At 48.7% G+C, this 21454-nt stretch overlaps 1 protein-coding gene across 1 annotated transcript in view; it reads left to right on the top strand.

The window, feature by feature from the left end:
• LOC147435314 (agamous-like MADS-box protein AGL11) overlaps window positions 1-21454 on the top strand; it is a 103390-nt gene that overhangs the window by 75952 nt on the left and 5984 nt on the right. Inside the window, exons 4-7 of the mRNA XM_086488394.1 lie at window positions 15570-15631; window positions 16347-16446; window positions 16542-16583; window positions 16740-16781. Of these exons, the coding sequence (XP_086344520.1) occupies window positions 15570-15631; window positions 16347-16446; window positions 16542-16583; window positions 16740-16781 (246 nt within the window). The remainder of the gene's footprint in view (window positions 1-15569; window positions 15632-16346; window positions 16447-16541; window positions 16584-16739; window positions 16782-21454) is intronic.

The raw sequence follows: 21454 nt of genomic DNA, 5'->3' as shown, positions 1-21454 counted from the left end.
TACCATGAGGAGCTAACACAAATCAATAGCGTGTCAATCGCGTTCTTGGTCAACAATACAACAGGATGAAGTCGGGAGCTAGTGCTAATGAAGAGATTGACAGATGTTTTTTTGCCTTTTTTGCGACCTTAGATAGCGAACTCCAAAGGATCTAAAATCGGTGAGATTTTTAAGGTTCGGGACTAGCACGGCGAAGGTTTGACACAGCTTGATGGCCCGAGGTTCCGACCATCAAGCCGTAAAAGGGAGCATGAGGAAGGTGTGCCCAAAGAAAAGCAGTATATGAAGGTATTTTTTGAAAATGTTCAATGCTTGGAGACTCCGTGATCCAAAGGCCGCCACGTGGCGCTGTTGGTCCCACATGCGATGAAGAGGGTCTTTTGGTAGGGGTATTTATCGAGGGCCATGAGCCCCATTAGAACACAAAGGGGGAGAGAGAGGGGAGCTCCCTCACCCTGTTGTCTATGGAGGGCCCTTACGGGCGTTGTGGGTTGACGATGCTAGGCGCGTGCGGTGGCATTGGCGGTTTTGGGCGTTGTGAGCGCTGCAGACGGTGGCGCGAGCTAGACGGCGGCGGCGATTTCCATTGATGACGTGGCGGTCCCAAGGGGGGCGTTCCCGCGGCCTTAAGGTCCCAAAATTTTTGAAGGAAAACCCCCCACCCAATAGCGACCTAGCTATTGCTAGCAAAAGGGGAGGGTCCCGCAGGCAGAGAGAGAGAGAGAGAGAGAGAGAGAGAGAGAGAGAGAGAGAGAGAGAGAGAGAGAGAGAGAGAGAGAGAGAGAGAGAGAGAGAGGAGAAATGAAAGGGTCAAGAGGCCGTTCTAAGGCCGGCCAAGCCAAAGCAAGGGCAAATGGGTAGGTAAGAGCAGGGATCAAAAGGGGAGACCAAAGGAGCAAGAACAAGCCAAAACAAGGCAAGAGCAAAGAGGGAAGGCCGGACCAAAAATACAAAGGAGGGGAGAGAAAAGGAGAGAGAAGAAGGCAAGTGTGAGTCGGACAAAGAGGACCAAAATTGGGCCAAAGAGGCAGTGCAAAGCTAGGCCCCCAGAAAGGGGTAAAAATGAAGGTGAAAAAAAAATAAAAATAAAGAGAAGCCAAGGGGCAATAGCGACCTCGCTAATGCCCCCCCCTCCCCAAAGTGCAAAAGAGAGAGGAAGAGAGAAGATAGACTAAAGCGGTTTCCCCCTTCCAAAATGCCAAATCAAGGTGCCAGATGGACCAATTAAAGTGTAAACTCCAAAATTAAAGGCCCCCCTATAAAGGTCAAAATTGGATCAAAGTAGGGGCTTTCTTGGTGCCGTTTGAAGCCTGTAAAGTGGAGTTCTCTGACAAGCTAGCCCTTTTGTAACTTTTTCTTAAAAATGGCCATAGTGATGGCAGTGCAAGCCAGTGTACATTCTTTTTGAAGTGTAATCAAGCCACAGTTGCCCCTCTTGCTGTTGTTTCCCCTTCCCCCCTTCTCTTTCTCATGTTTTCATGTTTCCCCTCCGTGCCGGCTATGTGGAAGTGTGTGCCCCCCCGGAGTGACGGTGTTTTGTGTGAGAGTGAGATTGAGCGGTTGTGAGTGTGTGTAAGGGTAGAGACAAGCCGTGGCAGTAGGTGTATGTGGTGTGGTGGATTTGTGGAGTGTGTGAGCAGTGACAATTGAGCAGGCGGGGGTGGTCTGCTAGTGTAAAGTGTTTCTTTGAAGGTGTTTTCCGAAAGGATAGGGATGCTGTGGATATCCTCAGCTATAGAGAGGCCCTTGTGTTTGTGTCGGGTGTGTTCCCCCATTCCCCCTCTTCATCTTTTGGTGCCCCCACGGAGGAGCACGCTGATTGCTCCCAGTTAATCGAGAAGAAACAGTTTTTCGTGTTGGAAGTCATGGCAGCTAGAAGCTATGGATCAATTTTCACAGGTGAAGAAATCCCTGAAGAGTGGATGTCGGATTTTGAGCAATATATGATATCGTTGCGTATGTCGAACGAGGATAGCAAAATGCAGACTTTTCCTTTGGTGATGCATGGTAAAGCTAAATCATGGTATGAAGTGTTGGAAGGCGAGCCGAGGCAAGCATGACCGGCTCTGCGGGCGAGGTTTCTTTATGACTTTCGCAAGGAGGCTCCCAAGTCAAGATGGATGCGAAGCTGAAGGCGCTTAAGAAAGATGTAAGTGAAGAATTCAATCTGTTTTTGGGTTTTGAAGAGTGTTGGGTAGAGCTAGCGATAGCCATGCAATTAGCCAATGGAGACTACTTCAAGTTGGATAAGTTCATGGCATGTCTGCATCCCAAGGTGAGATAAAGTCGATTTCGAGATCCGAGAGAATTACAATGGTGCGTTAGCAATTGCCCGATCAAAGAGTAGAAAGATAAATAAGAAGATAGAGCAGGGTGTGTCAGGCTATGAGACAATGGCCCATGTTCAACCGCAGAGTCCGAGAGAGGCTGTACACGAAGAAAATAATGGAAACTGAGGTGTAGCTGTTGGGCCGCAAAATTGGGTACGTACGGTGCAAGATTTGTCCGAGCAAATGCAGGAGTTGCGGCTCAGTGTCATGGATAGAGAATAGCCAACAGGAGCAAGGGACAGGGCAAGGCCGCTATCTGGTAGGTGTTACAATTGCGGAGAAGAGGGGCACTATGCACCTGATTGTCCCAACCACAGAGAGAAAGAGGAGGCATCTACCCGCTTTTTAGTAGAGGTCGAGGTCAACAACAATTCAATGGTCCAAGAGAGCAAGCGGCAAAGAATCCTGTGTAGCCAGCTCCGACAAACGGAGGTGAGGTCCCAAGAGTGAATATTATCGGGGTGGATAAGGAAGATGTCAAAGTTTTGGTTAATCAGAGAGCGAGAGTCGAGAGGAGACAGACACACAGCGGGAAACCAGAGCTCGCAAAGGCAAAGAGAAGGTGTACGAAGGTAGAGAGCAGCCCGAACCTAGCAAAAGAAGAAGGCGTTGCAAAATCAATCAAGCGGATTTCCAGCTAGGGCGTACCTATCCCGAGTACAATCTGGTAAGTGATGTTCAAAATCAAAAAGCAAACATTACTTTTTTTTTCGAGAAAAAGATCCTTCTATTAGTTAATGAAACTGCCCATAGGGCTACAACAACCATGATGGGAAGACTCTCCTAATGAAAAAACTGGCATATGTACAATGGGGCTAAATCAATAAATGGGGGCAGGGAAAAGCCACACAAGTGGTCGGTAGTGCCATCAGAGTACACCTTGGACCATGGTGTAGAATGGCCCAGGACGCCATAGTCGAAGGAAAGCCTCTCTGCGCTCCCACATGCCTTTTAGTCTCTCGAGTTGTCCTCTAAGAATGGATCAGCTCTAGCTAAGGATTGCGAACAGTCTCTGCTGGTGGCACAAGGCGAGCCTCAAAGATGCGGAAGCAACGAGCCCGCCAGATGAACCAGAGTGTCAGGCCACTGATGAGCTCCCAACACTCCTCTCTCTCACTGCAACACTCCTGTGGAGTAAGCTCGGTGGCAAGCTGGAATGTAGGTTGCCCCTCCTGCACCACTATCATCCTGTTGGTGGAAGATGGCTCAAACTGAAGTGTTGGGCCCGTGAGGGTGGACCAAGCCGCTGCTCCCCAAGTGTACTGTCGAGCCGTGGAAAGAGCAGGCATCAGCCGAAGAACTTGAAGCCAAACCTGATGTGCCAAAGGACAGTCCCAAAGACAGTGATGCTGACTCTCCACAAGATGGTCACAAGCTGCACATGCACTAACCAGGTCCCAACTGTTGTAGCTCTGTGTGTGACTAGCCACTGAAACAAGGTGACTCGCCTAGGCTGTCTAGAGTCCCACAACCTCAACTAGAAGGCTGCCAAGAACTTAGCTGTGAGACCCTCCTCCTGCCAATGAGGTGCTGCAGCGGGGCGGGCCTCTCTGTGTGCTGGTAGTATATGACGTCCCAGTCGAACAGTGTACTGAAAGAACGGGACACCTGGGTGGTCTACAGAAGAGAAAGGGTCCCTCCAAATCCACTCACCAGGATCCCACTGTACTCGTGCCAGTGGATAGAACTCCCAAGCCCACAGCCTCAAGTGTCCAGTCTCAAGAGCTGCTGGGTCAGGATCGATGACACAAGTCCTCCCACATATTCCCACCACTCGGATCCTCTGAAAACAGCACTCTGCCACGGGGCCTCTACTGCAACTCATTGTAAGCGTCCCTCACCCTGTAGCTCGAAGAAGAGGGATGGAACAGTCTCTGAGCAGGCCCGGACTGAGATGAGAATCTCCAGTTGTGTGAAGGCTCCCATCCACTTGGGTTCTACTAGCTCGACAGGTGTGAGCCACTTAGCTGGAACTGCCTTTGAGATGTCCTGGCACATGCTTTGCACCCCTCTCATTCCTTGTAGCTGGAAACCCTGCACCTCCTCTGACAAGCTTGAAAACTCTAACCAGTCAGCTAAAGAGCGCGCTAGACCCGCTGCCATGGGACCCCAGGAAACACGAGGCCGACTACAAACCAAGTGGCCTCTTTGAGTGCAAACATGGGGTTCTAGATAAGGGGCTGCCGTAGGCACTCCTCCATGCAAGTAGGCTGTCGCTGCTCTAGGCCTCGCAGCAAGAGCTCCCAAGATTGAACCAAGTGGCCTCTTTGAGTGCAAACATGGGGTTCTAGATAAGGGGCTGCCGTAGGCACTCCTCCATGCAAGTAGGCTGTCGCTGCTCTAGGCCTCGCAGCAAGAGCTCCCAAGATTGAAGCAAACTCACAGCGAAGCGGTCCTCCAGTGTCCTGCTCAAACCAACTCTACGCATCTCTGTGAAGATCCATCTGGTCGAAGGTCGCCATGGGCCTCCAGCCTGAGGCACCCTAGCATGAAGCCGTTGTAGCAAGAACTCCTTCCAGGGCTCCTCACCTGGAAGAAGTCCTTTGACTATGAACTTCCCAAGAAGGGCTCTGCTCTACTCTGCTCTGCGGGGTCAATGATCTCAGGCCCTCCCTGTCAACAAGGAAGAGTGATGACTTGCCAAGCCACTTTGGCTCGGGCTATTTGAGTGTCACGTCCTCACCAAAGGAAGTTCTTGATCAGCCTCTCTACCTGGCTGATACAAGAACTTAAGAAGATCCAGCAAGAAGATGTACCACATAGTCGCCAACACCACCTGCTTGGCCACTACTACTCTGCCAGCCAAACAAAGTCGTCCTGAGCTCCAGTGTAATAACTTCCTCTTGATAGACAGGAGCAGGGGAGCAATTTGCTGCTCGGGAGACAAGTCCAAAGCAACCTGGCAGCCCAAGTACCGAACTGCAGTCCCTGGGGGAATCCACCTAAAACCCTCTGCTGGCATCCAATCGGGCATAGGAGCACTACCAACCGAGAAAGCCGTGCTAGGACAGAATCCTCCCAAAAAGTGAAGATGTTTTCAAGGATATTGCGTTCCTTGACAAAATTGTCTGAGTCCCATGTACAAGGCTCTTTAGTAGTGGCTGGATCCACAAACTCAGAGCCTTGGCAAGAATTTTGTAGGCTTAGTTTAGGATGGTGATGGGGCGCCACTGTCGAATCTCATCCAAGGAGCCACCCTCCTTGGGAATGAGTAGATCCAGCCCTCACTTATGCTGTCAGGCATCACTCCTATGTGCAATATGTACTGAAAAGCACTATAGAGATCTGGGCCAAGCAAGTCCCAGTACTCCAAGAAAAAACTGGGAGTCAACCCATCCTCACCTGAACAGCTACCACAAGGGAGGGCCCTTAGAGCCGTGTGCAGCTCCTCAAGCTGAAGTGGCAGCTCAAGCCTCTGACGCATCTCCTCAGTCACAAGGCAAGGCATCTGTGTCCACACCTTCTCCCTGCTTGCATCCTGACGCTCTGACTGAGGCTCTGCAGACAGCACCTTCTCCCTGCTTGCATCCTGACGCTCTGACTGAGGCTCTGCAGACAGTAACTCACGGTAAAAACTGCAAGCATATCCTCAGGCTCGGAAGCAACTGACCCGTCGGGCCTCCTCAACTGACTGAGCTTGGCATGCGAATGCCGAGGTCCCACTGCCTCGAAGAAAGCATAGATGTTCAGGAAGCCCACAAGGCAACCCTGAACCTGCATAGTAATCCACTGAGCCTTGCTTGGCACAATAATCACTCTGTCACAATGGCTTGCTGCAAGGTATCCGCAATAGTCATACATACCCCACCCTGAATGCCTCCAGGTCCAAAAGCAGTTGACCAAAAAGTATCATATCGTCCACGCAAGAGCTTACCACAACGTCTAATGCGGCTCTCACACGAATGGTGCTCTGGAAGCATAAGGAGATTAATCTCTCCTCCAACACGATAGCGCTGAAGCTGCTGACCGAATTGCCCCCGCTAATGCTGAAACTGGGGCCCACCAAGTCCCTGCACGTTCTATGGGACGATCCTCATGGGGAGCGAGAGAGAACAGATGTTGTCGCAGCAGCCAAACAGGCTATCTTCGAGGCTGGCTTGGATGGGGAGTAATCCGAATCCAAGCGTCCTCTAAATAGGCGTGACTGCAACGAGTGCCTAGCCCAAGCCCAGGCAGAGCGAGCCGTACGTAAAGCAACCTGCTCTGTCCAGGAGTCCTCATGAATGTGTACATAGCATGGCAAGCACTGTGTATCGGCAAAGAAGTAAACCACAATGTGTCTACATCCTACCGTATCTGGAGGTGTCACCGCAAACTTGGCCAATGGCCACAAAGTCTGAAGCATGTATGTAACTCCTTGTTCTCCCATGTGGTGAGAGAACTGTAGAACCTATGTGTGCAACCATCCCAACACTGAGTCGAGAGTCCACTCTGTCTGGTCCCTGCTGCAAAGGGGAAAGGAGAAGCCAACCGTTGAGTCCAAGGCCTCTGTCCCCCTAGCTGCAAGGAACAAAACATGGACCCTGAAGCTGGCTGTCTCATGGTCTGTTGAGGGGTCGCCGAGAAAACGAGTAAAGTCGTAGTCGAAGAAGTCCCATTAGCACCGGATGTCGATGCTCTTCAGACCATGAGTGATAGCTGTAAGGGGCTGAGAGCAAAGAGAAGGGCAAGGGGGGGTGGGGGGGCAGTGGGTGAGGGCAGCGGGCGGGAAGTGGCAGCGGATAAGGTGGGCAGGGTTGCGCGCAGCAGGGGGCGGGCTGGGTTGTCGCGCGCGAGAGGAGAGGCAGGCGGGCAGTGCGAGGGTAGTGGGGGGGGGGGATGGCGCAGGGGTGGAGGTGCTAGCAGCAGCGAGTGCGCGCTTGGTATCCAGCGACCAGCAAACATTACTTTTGGTCAGCTGTTAGCTGTAAATGCAAAGTTAAGAAGGCAGTTGGTCCATGAATGTCAGCACCAGGCTCCCAAGAGCTAAGGGGAATGTACAAGCAGTACAAAACATGGCTTTGAGAGTAGGTAACCCCACTGATGTTCTTCCGCTTGTGGATGCGATTATACAGAAGAGGATGCAAATCCAAGTCTACATAGAGGGTGGAGCGCAGGTTTGCGTCATGACGGAAGCAGCCATGAAAGAAACAAGAGTCAAGGTAGTAGTCAAGTCGAATGTGCGTATGAGGATGTCTAACCATACCAAAGCCAGGTATCAGGGTGTGGCTCAGGATGTGAAGGTCAAGGTGATGGGCATAGAGTGCCTGATAGATTTTTTTGTGATGAAGGCAGGGGATAATGCTTATCCAATCATTTTGGGTAGGCCATGGCTTTTGGCGATAGGAGCTAAGCAAGATTGGGAGAGTTAAGTGTTCACCTTGCCTAACAAAGAGAGAGGAAGGCAGACTGTGCTTGATTTGAAGACCAAGGAGAGCAGTTCTCGTCCTATGGCAGTTAAAGATGAGGGCGATACGACGAGCTACGAGTACGAGACAGAGATGGGCTATGATGAAGGCTATACTAGCACAGAGGAAGAGGAGAGCGAGGACGACATGCTGAAGATAGATGCAGACTTATTCGAAGTCACCATAGATGACTCCCCACCTAAAGAAGAAGGTATGCAACCTCAAGCTCATGGTTTAAGCATAGAGGAGGTTTCAAGCATGTTGAGTGAAGAGTTAACCAAAGGACCTTCAATACTACAACGCAGTGGAGAGAATTGACTCGTCCAAAGCGCCCTCGCCCGACCCCATTGAGCCCACCATTCGACTTGCTCTTTCACTGACAGAGCAAATGAGCCTAGCCGCAGAGGTAGAGCGCTTGCAGGCGACTTCTGTCATCTGCAAGATTCTCAGTACCCGACCCAACAGAGGAGAGCTGCGTGACCTTCTCTAGGCCGCCTACTTACAGAGGTGGGCAAGATCTTAGACGTACAAATACTCGAATGAGGCTACTATCAGATCGAGTTTGAGACCTCTGAGATGGCGTCCAAGGTCATCACCATGAGTCCGTTGACCATCCGAGCAGCTCGAGCCCACTTTCCACAGTGGAGACATGGTTTTGACCCTGCTTCGAATGTTTTGGTAGAGGAGGCAGACATCCCCATCTCCGTCTGCTTTCCTGGTTTGCGGAGGAAGTACTTACCACATTTGTCTAGGATAGTCTCAGCGATTGGGACTTTCCTAGAGACACCTCGCACGACAGCCTCAGTAGCTGCCAAGGCGGCCGGCATTCCCTCAATTCGCGTTCCGGTTAGGGACACTCACGTTTCCGAAGGTCATTCTTTTGCCTCGGGTGAGTGGGTGTTGGTTCAGACAGAGCATGGAGTGTTCGGGTCTCCCGAACCAGTGCTTCATTTGTCAACAGATGGGCCATCTTGCGAAGGCCTGTCCACGGAGGAGGCCTCGACCTACACCTCAGACTCAGTCCCAGCCTGCGAGGGCTGGCCAGTAGCCACAAGCCGAGACACAGCGCACACATGTAGAGCCTCCCTCCGAGCCTAGGGCTCCAATGGAGCAGGGATGGCAGCAGGTCCGTGGTCGACGACGGTAGGGGCCACAGATACAGCTTGGCACTTAGAGTGGTCCTCACGCGCCTGCCCAGCAGCAGTGGGTTCCCAAGGGGAACCGTTTCGGTCCTCTTGAGCAGGATGAGGTTCCTGCTCCAGCCCCTCCCCCCCCCCCCCCCCCCCAGAGTTCCCCCTCTCCTCATCATCCTCCGCCCCGCCTCCTCCCCCCTCCCGCCTCTCTTCCTCTGCCGCTCCCCCCCGCCCCTCGTCTCCACCTCTTACCCCTGCTCCTACTCCCCCTCCTCCCGCTCCAGTTCCACAGCCGACAGAAAAGACAAGGCCATCACCGCCTGCTAGGAGATCTCTTGGCAGCACCTTTACTACGAGTCGCTTGGTGAGAGAGGGACAGCCTTTCTTGTGACACCCTCTACAGGTACAGACGTCTCCTTTTGCAGCTATCCCTCGTGGTTTGACAAGCATCGACTTGCGGCGCGGATCGGACTTCTTCGACTACGACTTCACTCGTTTTCTGCGACCCATCAACACACCATGAGGCAGCTTGCTTCAGGGTCCATGTTCTGTTTCTTGCAGCTAGGGAGATAGAGGCCTTGGACTCATCGGTTGGCTTCTCGTTTCCCCTTTGCGGAAGGGACCAGACTGAGTGGACTCTCGACTCCGTGTTGGGGTGGTTACACACACAGATCCTAGAGTTCTCTCACCACATTGGAGAACTAGGAGTTACAGATATGCTTCAGACTTTGTGGCCACTGGCCAAGTTTGCGGTGACCCCTCTAGATACAGCCGAATGCAGACACACTGTGGTCTACTTCTTTGCGGATACTCACTGCTTGCTATGCTACGTACACATTCATGAGGACTCCTAGACAGAGAAGGTTGCTTTACAGACGGCTCGATCTACTTGGGGTTGGGCCAGACACTCGTTGCAGTCACGCCTATCTAGAGTACGCTCGGATGCGGATTACTCCCCATCCAAGCCAGCCTCGAAGATAGCACGTCTGCCTGCTGCGGCAGCATCTGTTCTCTCTCGCTCCCCATGAGGATCGTTTCATGGAATGTGCAGGGACTTGGTGGGCCCCAGTTTCAGCGTCAGCGGGGCTGACTGCGTCAGGATTGCGTCAGGAGCTTGAGCGCTTCCTTGTGGGAGGAGAGATTGATCTCCTTATGCTTCAGGAGCACCATCTGTGTGAGAGCCGCATTAGACGTTGTGGTGAGCTCTTGCGTGGACGATATGATACTTTTTGGTCAGCTGCTTTTGGACCTGGAGGCATCCAGGGTGGGGTATGTATGACTATTGCGGATTCTTTGCAGCAGGACATTGTGGGCAGAGGGATTATTGTGCCAGGCAGGGCTCAATGGATAACTATGCAGGTTCAGGGTTGCCTTGTGGGCTTCTTGAACATCTATGCGCCCAAAGTGGCAAGTGCTCGAGCAGAGTTTTGGTCACAGACAATTGAGTCTCTGCCGCAGGCAGAACACTGGTGCATAGGGGGGGGACTTCAACATGTTGGAGGACCGTTCTGACAAGATTGGTGGTAGCCATGCTACTGTGCATGGAGTTGAGCTGGCAGCTTGGGAGAGGTTTTGTATGACTCTGAGGGTCTCGGATGTTTGGCAGCACTCTAGTTTTGTGAGGCCCCCAGACATCCTTTCCTTCTCTCGTTCGGACCGCAGAGTGAGAGGAGTAAATCTATCGCCGATAGATCGCTTCTACATTAGTGACCATTTCAGTGACTTGGGACAGACAGTTGGAATTCTAGCAGGGACTTCCTTCTCGGACCATGCACCAGTGATCCTCACAGTGGCAGATAGGAAGAGGAGAGGGAGCACGATGGTTCGCATCTCAGAGAGGGTCTTGCTGGACTCTGCACTCAGAGAGCGAGTAGAGGCTCTCTGGACAGAGCTTGGACAGGCAGGATTCTCCTCATGACAGAGTGGCCTCAGGACTAGCTCATATTAGTTCTTTATTTCTCTAGGAGTCTTTGGCTCGCCGGGCTACAGTGAGAGAGGAGAAGCAGCGTCTCAGACGGGGCATTGCTTCACTGCAGACGATGCAGGAGAAATATCCAGACAGACCTTGGTTGGAGGAGCATCTACAGCAGGCTTGCCAAGCGCTTGTTAGCACAAAGGAGCAGCGACATGAGTTTGCTTTCCATCGACAGGCATCTCAGTGGACACAGGTGGGCGACCGAGTGACTGGTGCTTTCTTCGAGGCAGTGGGACCTCGGCATTCGCATGTCAAGGTCAGTCAGTTGAGGAGGCCCGACGGGTCAGTTGCTTCTGAGCCCGAGGATATGCGTGTAGTTGCTATTGACTTTTGCCGTGAGTTACTGTCTACAGAGCCTCAGTCAGAGCGTGAGGATGCATGCAAGGAGCAGGTGCGGGCACAGATGCCTTACCTTGTGACTGAGGAGATGCGTCAGAGGCTTGAGTTGCCACTTCAGCTTGAGGAGCTACACGCGGCTCTTAGGGCCCTCCCCCGTGGTAGCTGTCCAGGTGAGGATGGGTTGACTCAGTTTTTTCTTGGAGTACTGGGACTTGCTTGGCCCAGATCTCTGTAGTGCTTTTCAGTACATCCTGCACACAGGAGTGATGCCTGACAGCATGAGTGAGGGCTTGATCTACCTCATTCCCAAGGAGGGTGGCTCCTTGGATGGGATTCGACAGTGCTGCCCCATCACCATCCTCAACTCAGCCTACAAAATTCTTGCCAAGGCTCTGAGTTTGAGGATCCAGCCACTTCTAGAGAGCCTTATACATGGGACTCAGACAGGTTTTGTCAAGGAACGCAGTATCCTTGACAACATCTTCACTTTTTGGGAGGATTCTGTCCTAGCGGGGCTCCGTGGTGAGGACCTGGTGATTCTTCTTCTTGATTTTGAGAAGGCATACGACAGAGTTGACTGGGACTTTTTAGAGGGCACTCTACCCAGGATTGGCTTCTCAGATGCTTGGATCAGAGGGGTGTCAGCTTTGTACAGACAGGCTCACAGTCAGGTACTTTTGGCAGGACGTAGAGGTGATCGCTTCATGCTCACACGTTCGGTCAGACAGGGTTGTCCTCTTGGCCCCTTCCTCTTTCTATTTTATGCGGAGGCGATGAGCAGGATTTTGGTGTCGCAGCAGGTTGGTCTACGGGGCTTAGCACTCCCTATTCGGGTAGATGAGCTACTGGACGCTAAGTTTACCGAAGACTCAACCTTGTACTTAGATGGTGAGGAGGCCAACCTTCACAGGTGTGAGCAGGCTCTGGACACCTGCTGTTGTGCATCGGGCGCACTAATCAATTTGAGACAGACAATGGCTTTCTCAGTTGGTAGTGCTCCTGTGCCCGATTGGATGCCAGGAGAGGGTTTTAGGTGGATTCCCCCAGGGATTGCAGTTCGGTACTTGGGCTGTCAGGTTGGTTTGGACTTGTCTTCTGAGCAGCAGATTGCTCCCCTCCTCCTGTCTATCAGAAGGAAGTTGTTACTGACACTCAGATAGCCCGAGCCAAGGTGGCTTGGCAGGTCATCACTCTTCCTTGTTCACAGGGAGGGCTTGGGATCATTGACCCAGCATAGTAGAGCAGAGCCCTTCTTGGGAAGTTCATAGTCAGAGGACTTCTTCGAGGTGAGGATCCCTAGAAGGAGTTCTTGCTACAATGGTTTCCTGCTAGGGTGCCTCAGGCTGGAGGCCCCTGGCGATCTTCGAATAGATGGATCTTCACAGAGATGCGTAGAGTTGGTTTGAGCAGGAGACTGGAGGACCGCTTCACTGTGAGTTTGCTTCGATCTTGGGAGCACTTGCAGCGAGGCCTGGAGAAGCGCGACAGCCTACTTGCACAGAGGAGCGCCTACGACAGCCCCTTGTTTGGAACCCCATGGTTCGTACTCAGAGAGGCCACTTGGTTGGTAGTCGGTCTCATGTTTGCTGGGGTCCCATGGCAGCGGGTCCAACGCGCTCTTTAGGTGACTGGTTTTAGTTTTCAGGCTTGTCTGAGGAAGTGTAGGGTTTCCATCTACAAGGCATGAGAGGGGTGCAGAGCATGTGCGAGGACATCTCAGAGGCAGTTCCAGCTGAGTGGCTCACACCTCTCGAGCCAGTAGCACCCAGGTGGATGGAAGCCTTCACATGACTAGAGGTTCTCATCTCAGCCCGGGCCTGCTCAGAGATTGTTCCATCCCTTTTCTTTGAGCTACAGGGTGAGGGACGCTTACAGCGAGTTGCAGTAGAGTGCTGTTTTCAGAGGATCCGAGTGGTGGGCATCTGTGGGAGGACTTGAGTCATCGATCCTACCACAACAGCTCTTGAGACTGGACATTGGAGAATGTGGGCTTGGGAGTGCTGTCCATTGGCACGAGTACAGTGGGATACTCGAGAGTGGCTTTGGAGGGACCCTTTCTCTTCCGTAGACCACCCTGGTGTTCCGTTCTTTGAGTACAATGTTCGACTGGGACGTCACATACTAGCAACACAGAGAGAGGCCGGCCCTGTTGCAGCACCTCATTGGCAGGAGGAGGGTCTCACACTTGAGTTCTTGGCAGCCTTCTCGGAGAGGTTGTGGGACTCCAGACAGCCAAGGCGAGTCACCTTGTTTCAGTGGTGGCTAGACGCACACAGAGCTACAGCAGTTGGGAGCTAGCTAGTGCATAGTGGTCTCTCGGCCGCCGCAGGTGCAGCTTGTGACCATCTTGTGGAGAGTCAGTGTCAGTGTCTTTCGGACTGTCCTTTGGCACAACAGGTGTGGCTTCGAGTTCTTCGGCTGACGCCTGCTCTTTCCACGGCTCGACAGTACACTTGGGGAGCAGCGGCTTGGTCCACTCTCACGGGCCCGGCACTTCAGTTTGAGCTATCTTCCACCAGCAGGATGATAGTGATACAGGAGGGGCGATCTACACTCCAGCCTCACAGAGCTTACTCCACAGGAGTGGTGCAGTGAGAGAGAGGAGTGTTGGGAGCTCATCAGTGGCCTCACACTCTGGTTCATCTGGCGGGCCCGCTGCTTCCGCATCTTTGAGGCTCGCCTTGTGCCACCAGCAGAGACTGTTCGCGATCTTTGGCTAGAGCTGATCCACACTCTCAGAGGACAACTCAAGAGACTACAGGGCAGCTCCGACCGCATGCGGGAGCGCAGAGAGGCTTTCCTTTGACTATGGCGTCTTGGGCCTTTCTACACCACGGCCCAAGGTGTACTCCGATGGCACTACCGAGCACCTGTGTGCCTTTCCCTCCTCCCATTTCTTGATTTAGCCCCATTGTACATGTGCTGGTTTTTCATTGGGAGAGTCTCCCCATCATGGTTGTTGTAGCCCTCTTGAAGAGGTGGTTGTAGCCCTATGGGCAATTTCATTAACTAATAGAAGGATCTTTTTCTCGGAAAAAAGAAAGAGTTAACCAACGGTGAAAAGGAAGGTTATGTTCAACTGTGTGAGTCCTATCCAAATCTATTTGTAACGGAGTACAAGCATTTGCGAGTTGCAAAGGGGGTAGAGCACAAGATTATTAGGAGGGGCATAAGCCTAAAGTACAGAAGCTGAGAAGATTAGGGAAAATCCAAAAGGAGGCCCTTTGGCAGGAGATTAATAAGTTGTTGGAGGCAGGCATCATATATCCTCTGAAAGAGTCAGAGTGGGTCTCGCCAATGGTTATAACCTCTAAGAAGAATGGGAAATGGAGAGTGTGTGTCGACTACAAGCCACTGAAACACTCTTTTGAGAGCCAAAAAGAGCAAAAAAACAAGTTACAACACTTCTTGTTCCTGCTCTTTCTCTGCAGAATTCAGCAATGGCTTGCTACACAAGGTCTATACAAACCGAGTATACATGCCTGAGCTGAGATATGACGCCGTCGAGCTCAAGATGTCATAACCGAGCTTCGTCGCTTCCGTGTTACCGAGAAGGCGTCGCACCCGCGTCGCCAAAGCTTTGATACCACTTGTGAGTGCGTGTGTCCAGATGCGTGCGTGTAGAGAAGGGGAGGAGCACGAGACGGTGTGGGTGGAGCAACCTTTGGAAGTGATTCAAGTGAGTGAGGTTCTCCTAATTCTTATGTATAGAAAGAATAAGGAAGTGTGTACACATGGATGGTCGGCCGGACCAGACGTCCGGCCCGGGCAAAGGGTGTAGCGTCTTTACCCCAACACATTGTGTAATGTGAACGTGCGAGCTCTCTGCAAGGCTTTCAACAGTGTTGTGCATCGGGCAGTCTGAACCTACTCTGAGAAACTATATAGGATTGACCTGTTGGTAAGAGCAAACGAGACTTTCCATAGGCGGGTCGCGTGAGCTCGTTACTATAAAACCAAACTCCATTTGGGCTTTTAATTGAGAGGGCAATGTAGTGGGAAAATGCAAGATGATTGGATTGAGAGCCTCCCTTTTGCAACCAAAAGTAGCCATAACGGGCACTTAGAGCTCCCTCCAAGTGGGTGTTTGCGGGGCTTCAGTGCAAGCATGCCTTGCATTGTAGCACTAAAAAAATGCTTGACTTTTCTCCCCCTACATCATCCAGAAACTTCCGTATCATGCCACTAAAGGAAGCCACTTGAATTTCAGAAATTTTTAGATTTTTCACAAAGTTGACATGTACACAATACCTTTGATGTTCGGGAATCGTAACCTTTGATGGGAAGAATACCTTTCAATTATATAAAAATACATTTTTTTGTGGGTACACTCTTGAGTAGTCAATAATTTGGGCTTGGATTTATCTTGTTGATACATGATCTTTTATCATTGTTTTATACACAGTATTGGAGACATGAAGCAAACCAATACAAAGAGACCCTAGCTTATTTGGAAGATAAACACAGGTACAAATCTATGTATGTTTGTTGTAAAACAGCTATAGTTTTTATTGAGCACAAATGAGATATTTGAGTCAGTGTTTACATATCCATGTTTGCAGTGTAAAATCTCCCAAAATCAGCTGAAAAATATTGGTTGTAACTTCATTGGACCTTGATTTGTCACCATTTATGGACTAGTGTTATCATTATTTCTCACCAAATTCAAGTTGGCTTTGCTTTTGACTGTTTTTCTACTTAAATGATGAGCATTCAAGGGTGTTCTTATGAAAGTTATCCATAACTTTTAAACATATCTTAATGCTACATTTATTCTTCCTTAGAAGCTCGGAATCGAACTTATCTCTATACAGGCAATTTCAATGTATCCAAGCCACTATCCCAATAGCTTCCCCTGGCTTATCATGATACTCTCAAGAAGGTATGAACTATGTGAAACAATATTGTTTTGAGAAAATGCGAAAAAAGCCTCATAATAAGATCAATGCATCAAGGATAACTTGCTTTAAAAATAGGAAACATTATTGTGATTTTTTTTTTTTGCTAGCTCTTATTAGGAAATTTCTTCTGCGGTTGACAACATCGAAGATGTACTCATTGTTGTGCATGTACTTTCTATCTTCACATATTGTAGACAAGCACATTGTGATGGTTTATTTTACACGAGAAGCACTCCCTGATGGTTGAGCCACACCCAAGCTTCTTCAATAAAAATTTGCAGGCACCTTATGGGAGAAAACCTATGGGGACTTGATGTTAAGGAGCTACAAAAGCTCGAGACTCAACTACATGGTGGACTGAATCGGGTGAAGGCTAGAAAGGTAAGCTGGTACATGTATAAGACAAATCAACATGTCCTCCATTTCAAAAATTTGAATAAAATTTTAATTGGTTACCACATTTTAATTTGAATTAGGTGCATCTCTTAATGGAAGAACTTCAAGCCTCACATCTCAAGGTTTTCTTATTCAATCTTTTGTTTGTTTAAGCGAAGAGATATATATATATATATATATATATATATATATATATATATATATATATATATATATATATATATATATGTATATGCCTAACGTTTTTCCTAACATTTTTTAATGATTCTTTTACCTAGGAGCAACTACTACTACAAGAGAATGAGATTCTAAAGTGCAAGGTACCAAAACTTGTTCCTTCAACTATGCTAAGTCTAAACCTCATTCTAAATTAAATGTTGCACTTCTCTATGCACTAGAGTCTACTTGAACAAGTATTTCTTGCTTGCTTTTCATCTACTTTTTAGGTGTATGATTCTGCGGGTCCACCTCAAAATGTGTTAGTGTAGCATGTGAGTTCAAAGAGAATTTTTTTTATTTAAAAAAAAAAAAAGTTCATGAAAGAAAAATGGTCATTTAATTCATGGTAAAGTGTGTGTATAGAGAGATTTTAAAATATCTCTTGCACGCATGTGCTATAGGTGATTTTTTGAAGGCAGACCCCTTTAATGGTGATCAACTAATGTAGCTGTTCATTGTACAATGTTGCAAGTTGCACCCATCCACCTCCAACAACAAACACACACTCACAACAATCATGTGCTCTTATTTTTTTGAAGCCCATCTCATGGAGGACTTGCTCTAAGAGTGTCTAATTTGAGTCAACCATGCTCTCTTGGTTTGAGCATGAAGAGGCTTCATCGATGCATCGAGCATGATGCACGCTTAAAGGTTTGGGGTTTGATGTTTAGTCCAAAGAGATGTGCCCATCAAAGAGGTTAGAACTCTATCTAGATAAATCACAAATGATTTAATTGTCTTAAACTTTTGGAGGTGGATAGTCATATTTTGATTCACGGTAGCTTAGTGCCAACAATATTGTGGAGGAATTTCACATGGGAGTGTCTAGCAGACTTGGCCCGATAGTGGATGGATAATTGCAAGGGTGATCGGATCTACCAAGGTGGCAATAAATTGTTTGATACCCATGGTATAAGTTGCATAGCCACGCTTTCCATGTCTATGTCAGTTGTGAGTTGTGTGTATCCAAAGACGTGGATACATTCAGACCTAGCGCTTTGGCTACGGTCTTGCATGGATCACCTAGTACTCTCATTGAGAAAGATTCTTTTTTGTTTGTATTGGGTATAATGATCTCCTAAAAAAATTGCATATGTGTGGTTATAGCTTATAGACAGTAGCAGTACTAATATCTTGATCGAACTGATAGTGCTTCAAACGGGTCACTCACTAGTAGTTGCCTAGGTAAACAATGCTAGAAAGGCCTAGGTAATAGTAATCCATCCTCTTAGTTTCCTATTGCATATATCACAAAAATATAATGAAAATCATGCTCAAAAACTCTAGAAGCTCAAAAATCATCACAAACATGTAAGAAGCGAGGTTTGTTTTCAATTTTGGCCCCTTAGCCACGTGGTCAATTACTTGCTCATATACTACTTTTGTAACCTCCCAAAAGGTGGAGGCGTTGCACCCTATAGAACCATGAACAAAAATACATGGTATGACATTGGATGTAGAAAGAGATTCCTAGATGCAAGCATGCATAGTAGGCATCAGGAGAGATCACAAAGTGGCAGGCCCATATTGACAAGAGGTCTTTCAGTTGCAGTAGAAAATGAGCAATCAAGGAGGCTTAGGAGCTAGAATTGTTGCACCTACTCATGAGTGGAGAGGCAACTGTAGCCTGGCATCGGCTAATTAGGGAGCCTCGCCCACATACACCCATTGAGGACCAACAATGATGCTATGATTTTGTAGAGTCTCTACCATGCATGCACTTGGGCAACGATCAATACCCTACATTACCTTTATACCTTAGGTGTTCCATCAAAGATGGCATGGGGCAAATCTCGAATTTGTGAATATTGCATGATTATAACACACCTTTTTCTCATTTTGTTAATTTTTATTCGAGGTTCCTTAAATGGCTTAAAAAAAAAATAAAAGGTATTCTTAATAAAAATTCAAAGGATATTCTTAATTCAAAGACTCCCTCAATAACAACAATGATGCGCTAGTCTATAGCACGCAGCAAGGTCAATGACAAAGCACATAGATTTGCAATAGTATCAGCTGGACATGAGAAGGACGGATACAACTTTGAGAGAGAGAGAGAGAGAGAGAGAGAGAGAGAGAGAGAGAGAGAGAGAGAGAGAGAGAGACTTTAAAGAGAAGAAAATGCTGAAGGGAAAATAAAAGAGAAGAGAAACACAAATATACAATGTGAAGTTGCACACCTCTTTATATGGATACAAAAGGTCTTTTGACTTGCCACCTTCATATGTGTTTTCATTTCCTAAACTCACCCTTCACTTGCGCACTTACTATGTTTTGAAAGACTTTTTTTTTTTGAGATTGGGGAGATCTAATGGCTCCGCAATCTGTGATAATATTTGGGAATAAAAATATCCTTGTGTTTAGTCCAAGCTCCCTCTCTCTCTCTCTCTGTCTCTGAGGGTCTACTCGATACTTAGAGTTTGTCCACGACCGTACCTATCAAGGGACCCTATGGAGCCTGGGAACTACCGCATTATCATGATTGGAAACACATTGGTACGTTTGTACGCATCCATCCTTTAGCAGTAATAGATGGACAAAGACAGAGGGTGTACGGGCAGTAGGACGGGCAGGTTTTTAGGAGAGGTTTCTCTACTCTTGATCATATTCTGACACTCAGAACCATTATTGAGGAGGGGAGATGGAGATCACATGTGAGATGGCTCTCTTGTTGCTTTGTGGACTTTCGCAAAGCCTTCAATACAATGCCCATAGCTAGATTGATGCGCAGATCCTAGGAGATAGGGTACCCAAAGAGTTGCTCTGGGGGATCATGGCTCTATACAAGTCAGTAGTGGGACATGTACGCACTCTAGAGAGGATTTCTGATTTGGTTTACTCCACTATTGAGGTGAAATAGAGTTTCCTGCTATCTCCTACACTATTTGGCATGTGTGTGGATGAGGCTGTTGACTACATTGAGAGGGATGGTGATAGAGGAGCACAATTGGTAGGGACATGGATCCCACTATTGTTATGCTGATGATATTGTGTTGATTTTCGACTGCCCAGAGGGGATGCAACGTCATTTAGATGCTTTGTCTACATTTGCCCACGATAGTGGATTGTCTGTTAACCTGGGGAAAACCAAGGTTATGGTGTTTAACACCTCACCACATTGGGTCAGGACGTCCCACACCCACTTTTATATATATGGCCAAGAGACAATGGATCATACAGATGCATACACCTATCTTGGAATAGTCTTCAGTAGACCGACGGTTTCATTGAGAAGAGCAGTAGAGACTAGATTGACGACAGTTTGTGTTAGAACAAGGGTCCTACGGGGCAAGGCCCAACCTAGGGGGTCAGGGACCTAGGCCAAGGGCCTGGACTAGACCAGTGTGGACTGGGAATCCGCTTAGGGCAAGAGCTAGGAGCTAGGCCTATATAAAGCGCAGTAGGGAGGAGGATCCTACATCTTAGTCTTCTATTGGTCTCCCTCTCTTGCATGTTCTGTCTCTCTATCTCTCTTTTTCATGAGAGCTTCCTTGGCGGGCTCAAGAAGCCGATCCAGGTTGTGGGCAGGAGCCCTTAGCAGGTGAGGACGGGACCCGTCGGCATGCAGGGCCATGGGAGCAGCTAGCTGCCTGCACACAAGGAGGCCCAGTGGCAGACCTGCATGGAATTGCTTCTGAGCAGTGTCGTTGGGCTCGCAGGAGAGAGATGAACACCCTTCGCTTCTGTCTCATCAGCCCCCGACGCTCGTAGCTCTCCCCCGGTCTACTTGCGACGCTGTGCAATTGGCCGCCATCGCTGCAGCAAGTTTAGGTATATATATATATTTTTTTCCTTTTTTTTTTCACACGCAGGCGCCCACAGGCCTTTGGCCTTAGGGCACATATTTTATAAAAAACTTGGGACAAGTGTCCACGGGAAATTCACTGCACTTCGACCCCAACCTCCGATACGGAATCGAAGCACGCAAGGGGAGACGTGCAGCCAGCATGCATGAAAGAGAGTTGCAGGGGTTGCCTAAATCGGCATCCAAAAAAAAAAAAAAAAGTGACACGCTTCGGCATGGACAACCTTTCAAGGAAGATGGCTGCATGACGGCATCGCAGAGAGCGATTTTTCTCACAAATTCGATCTTTTCCAACCGCGACAAAGACCAGACTAGATTATAAGGTTTGAGCTTCCATATTCTTTTGGTTTTCATAGTTCTATGTATACTATTGCATTGCAAGAACAATTCATTAGGTAACATGTTAATCTTGACCATGGTACACTACGAGATTACCTACGAGATGGGTATGGCCATGATCAATGCAATACGTCCAATTTATAGCTGGGCATTATCGTGATTTGGACTAAGGAGCAAGGCTCCAATAGAGATAACCCATGCAAGGGATTTTTGGCACTCTACCGAGGCAAGGTTGTCTTGTCGTACATACAACTCAGACATGGCCGGTGCCTTATAAGGAAATGGTGATTGGCAAGCCCGATCATTAATTCAATTCTCAGAAGCAGACAATCCGAAATACTGAAGTTGAATCCATCGTCGGCATTGTCTATGGAACCAAACATCAGTATTGGGAAAATCTTTTCTCGGTTTTCTTCTTGTTGGCAACTCATTCGATTCTTACGGCGGCAAGCTTCGTAAGTAGGTGTACTTAATAAGGTACGCAATTGATTTTTTGGTTATGCAGCATCTGTTTGATAGCTCGATATGCAATAGACGTGCATACAACGTGCATACACTTTAGGCATGCACATCACAAGAATGGCTTGTGAAAATTACTATCCATTCTTGTGAAAATTACTGTAAGTACCA

This window comes from Adiantum capillus-veneris, chromosome 18, assembly GCF_014529385.1.
Source record: "Adiantum capillus-veneris isolate H3 chromosome 18, ASM1452938v2, whole genome shotgun sequence".
Lineage (NCBI taxonomy): Eukaryota > Viridiplantae > Streptophyta > Polypodiopsida > Polypodiales > Pteridaceae > Adiantum > Adiantum capillus-veneris.
The sequence above is the reverse complement of the archived record's forward strand: the minus strand, read 5'-3'. Positions and strand labels throughout refer to the sequence as shown.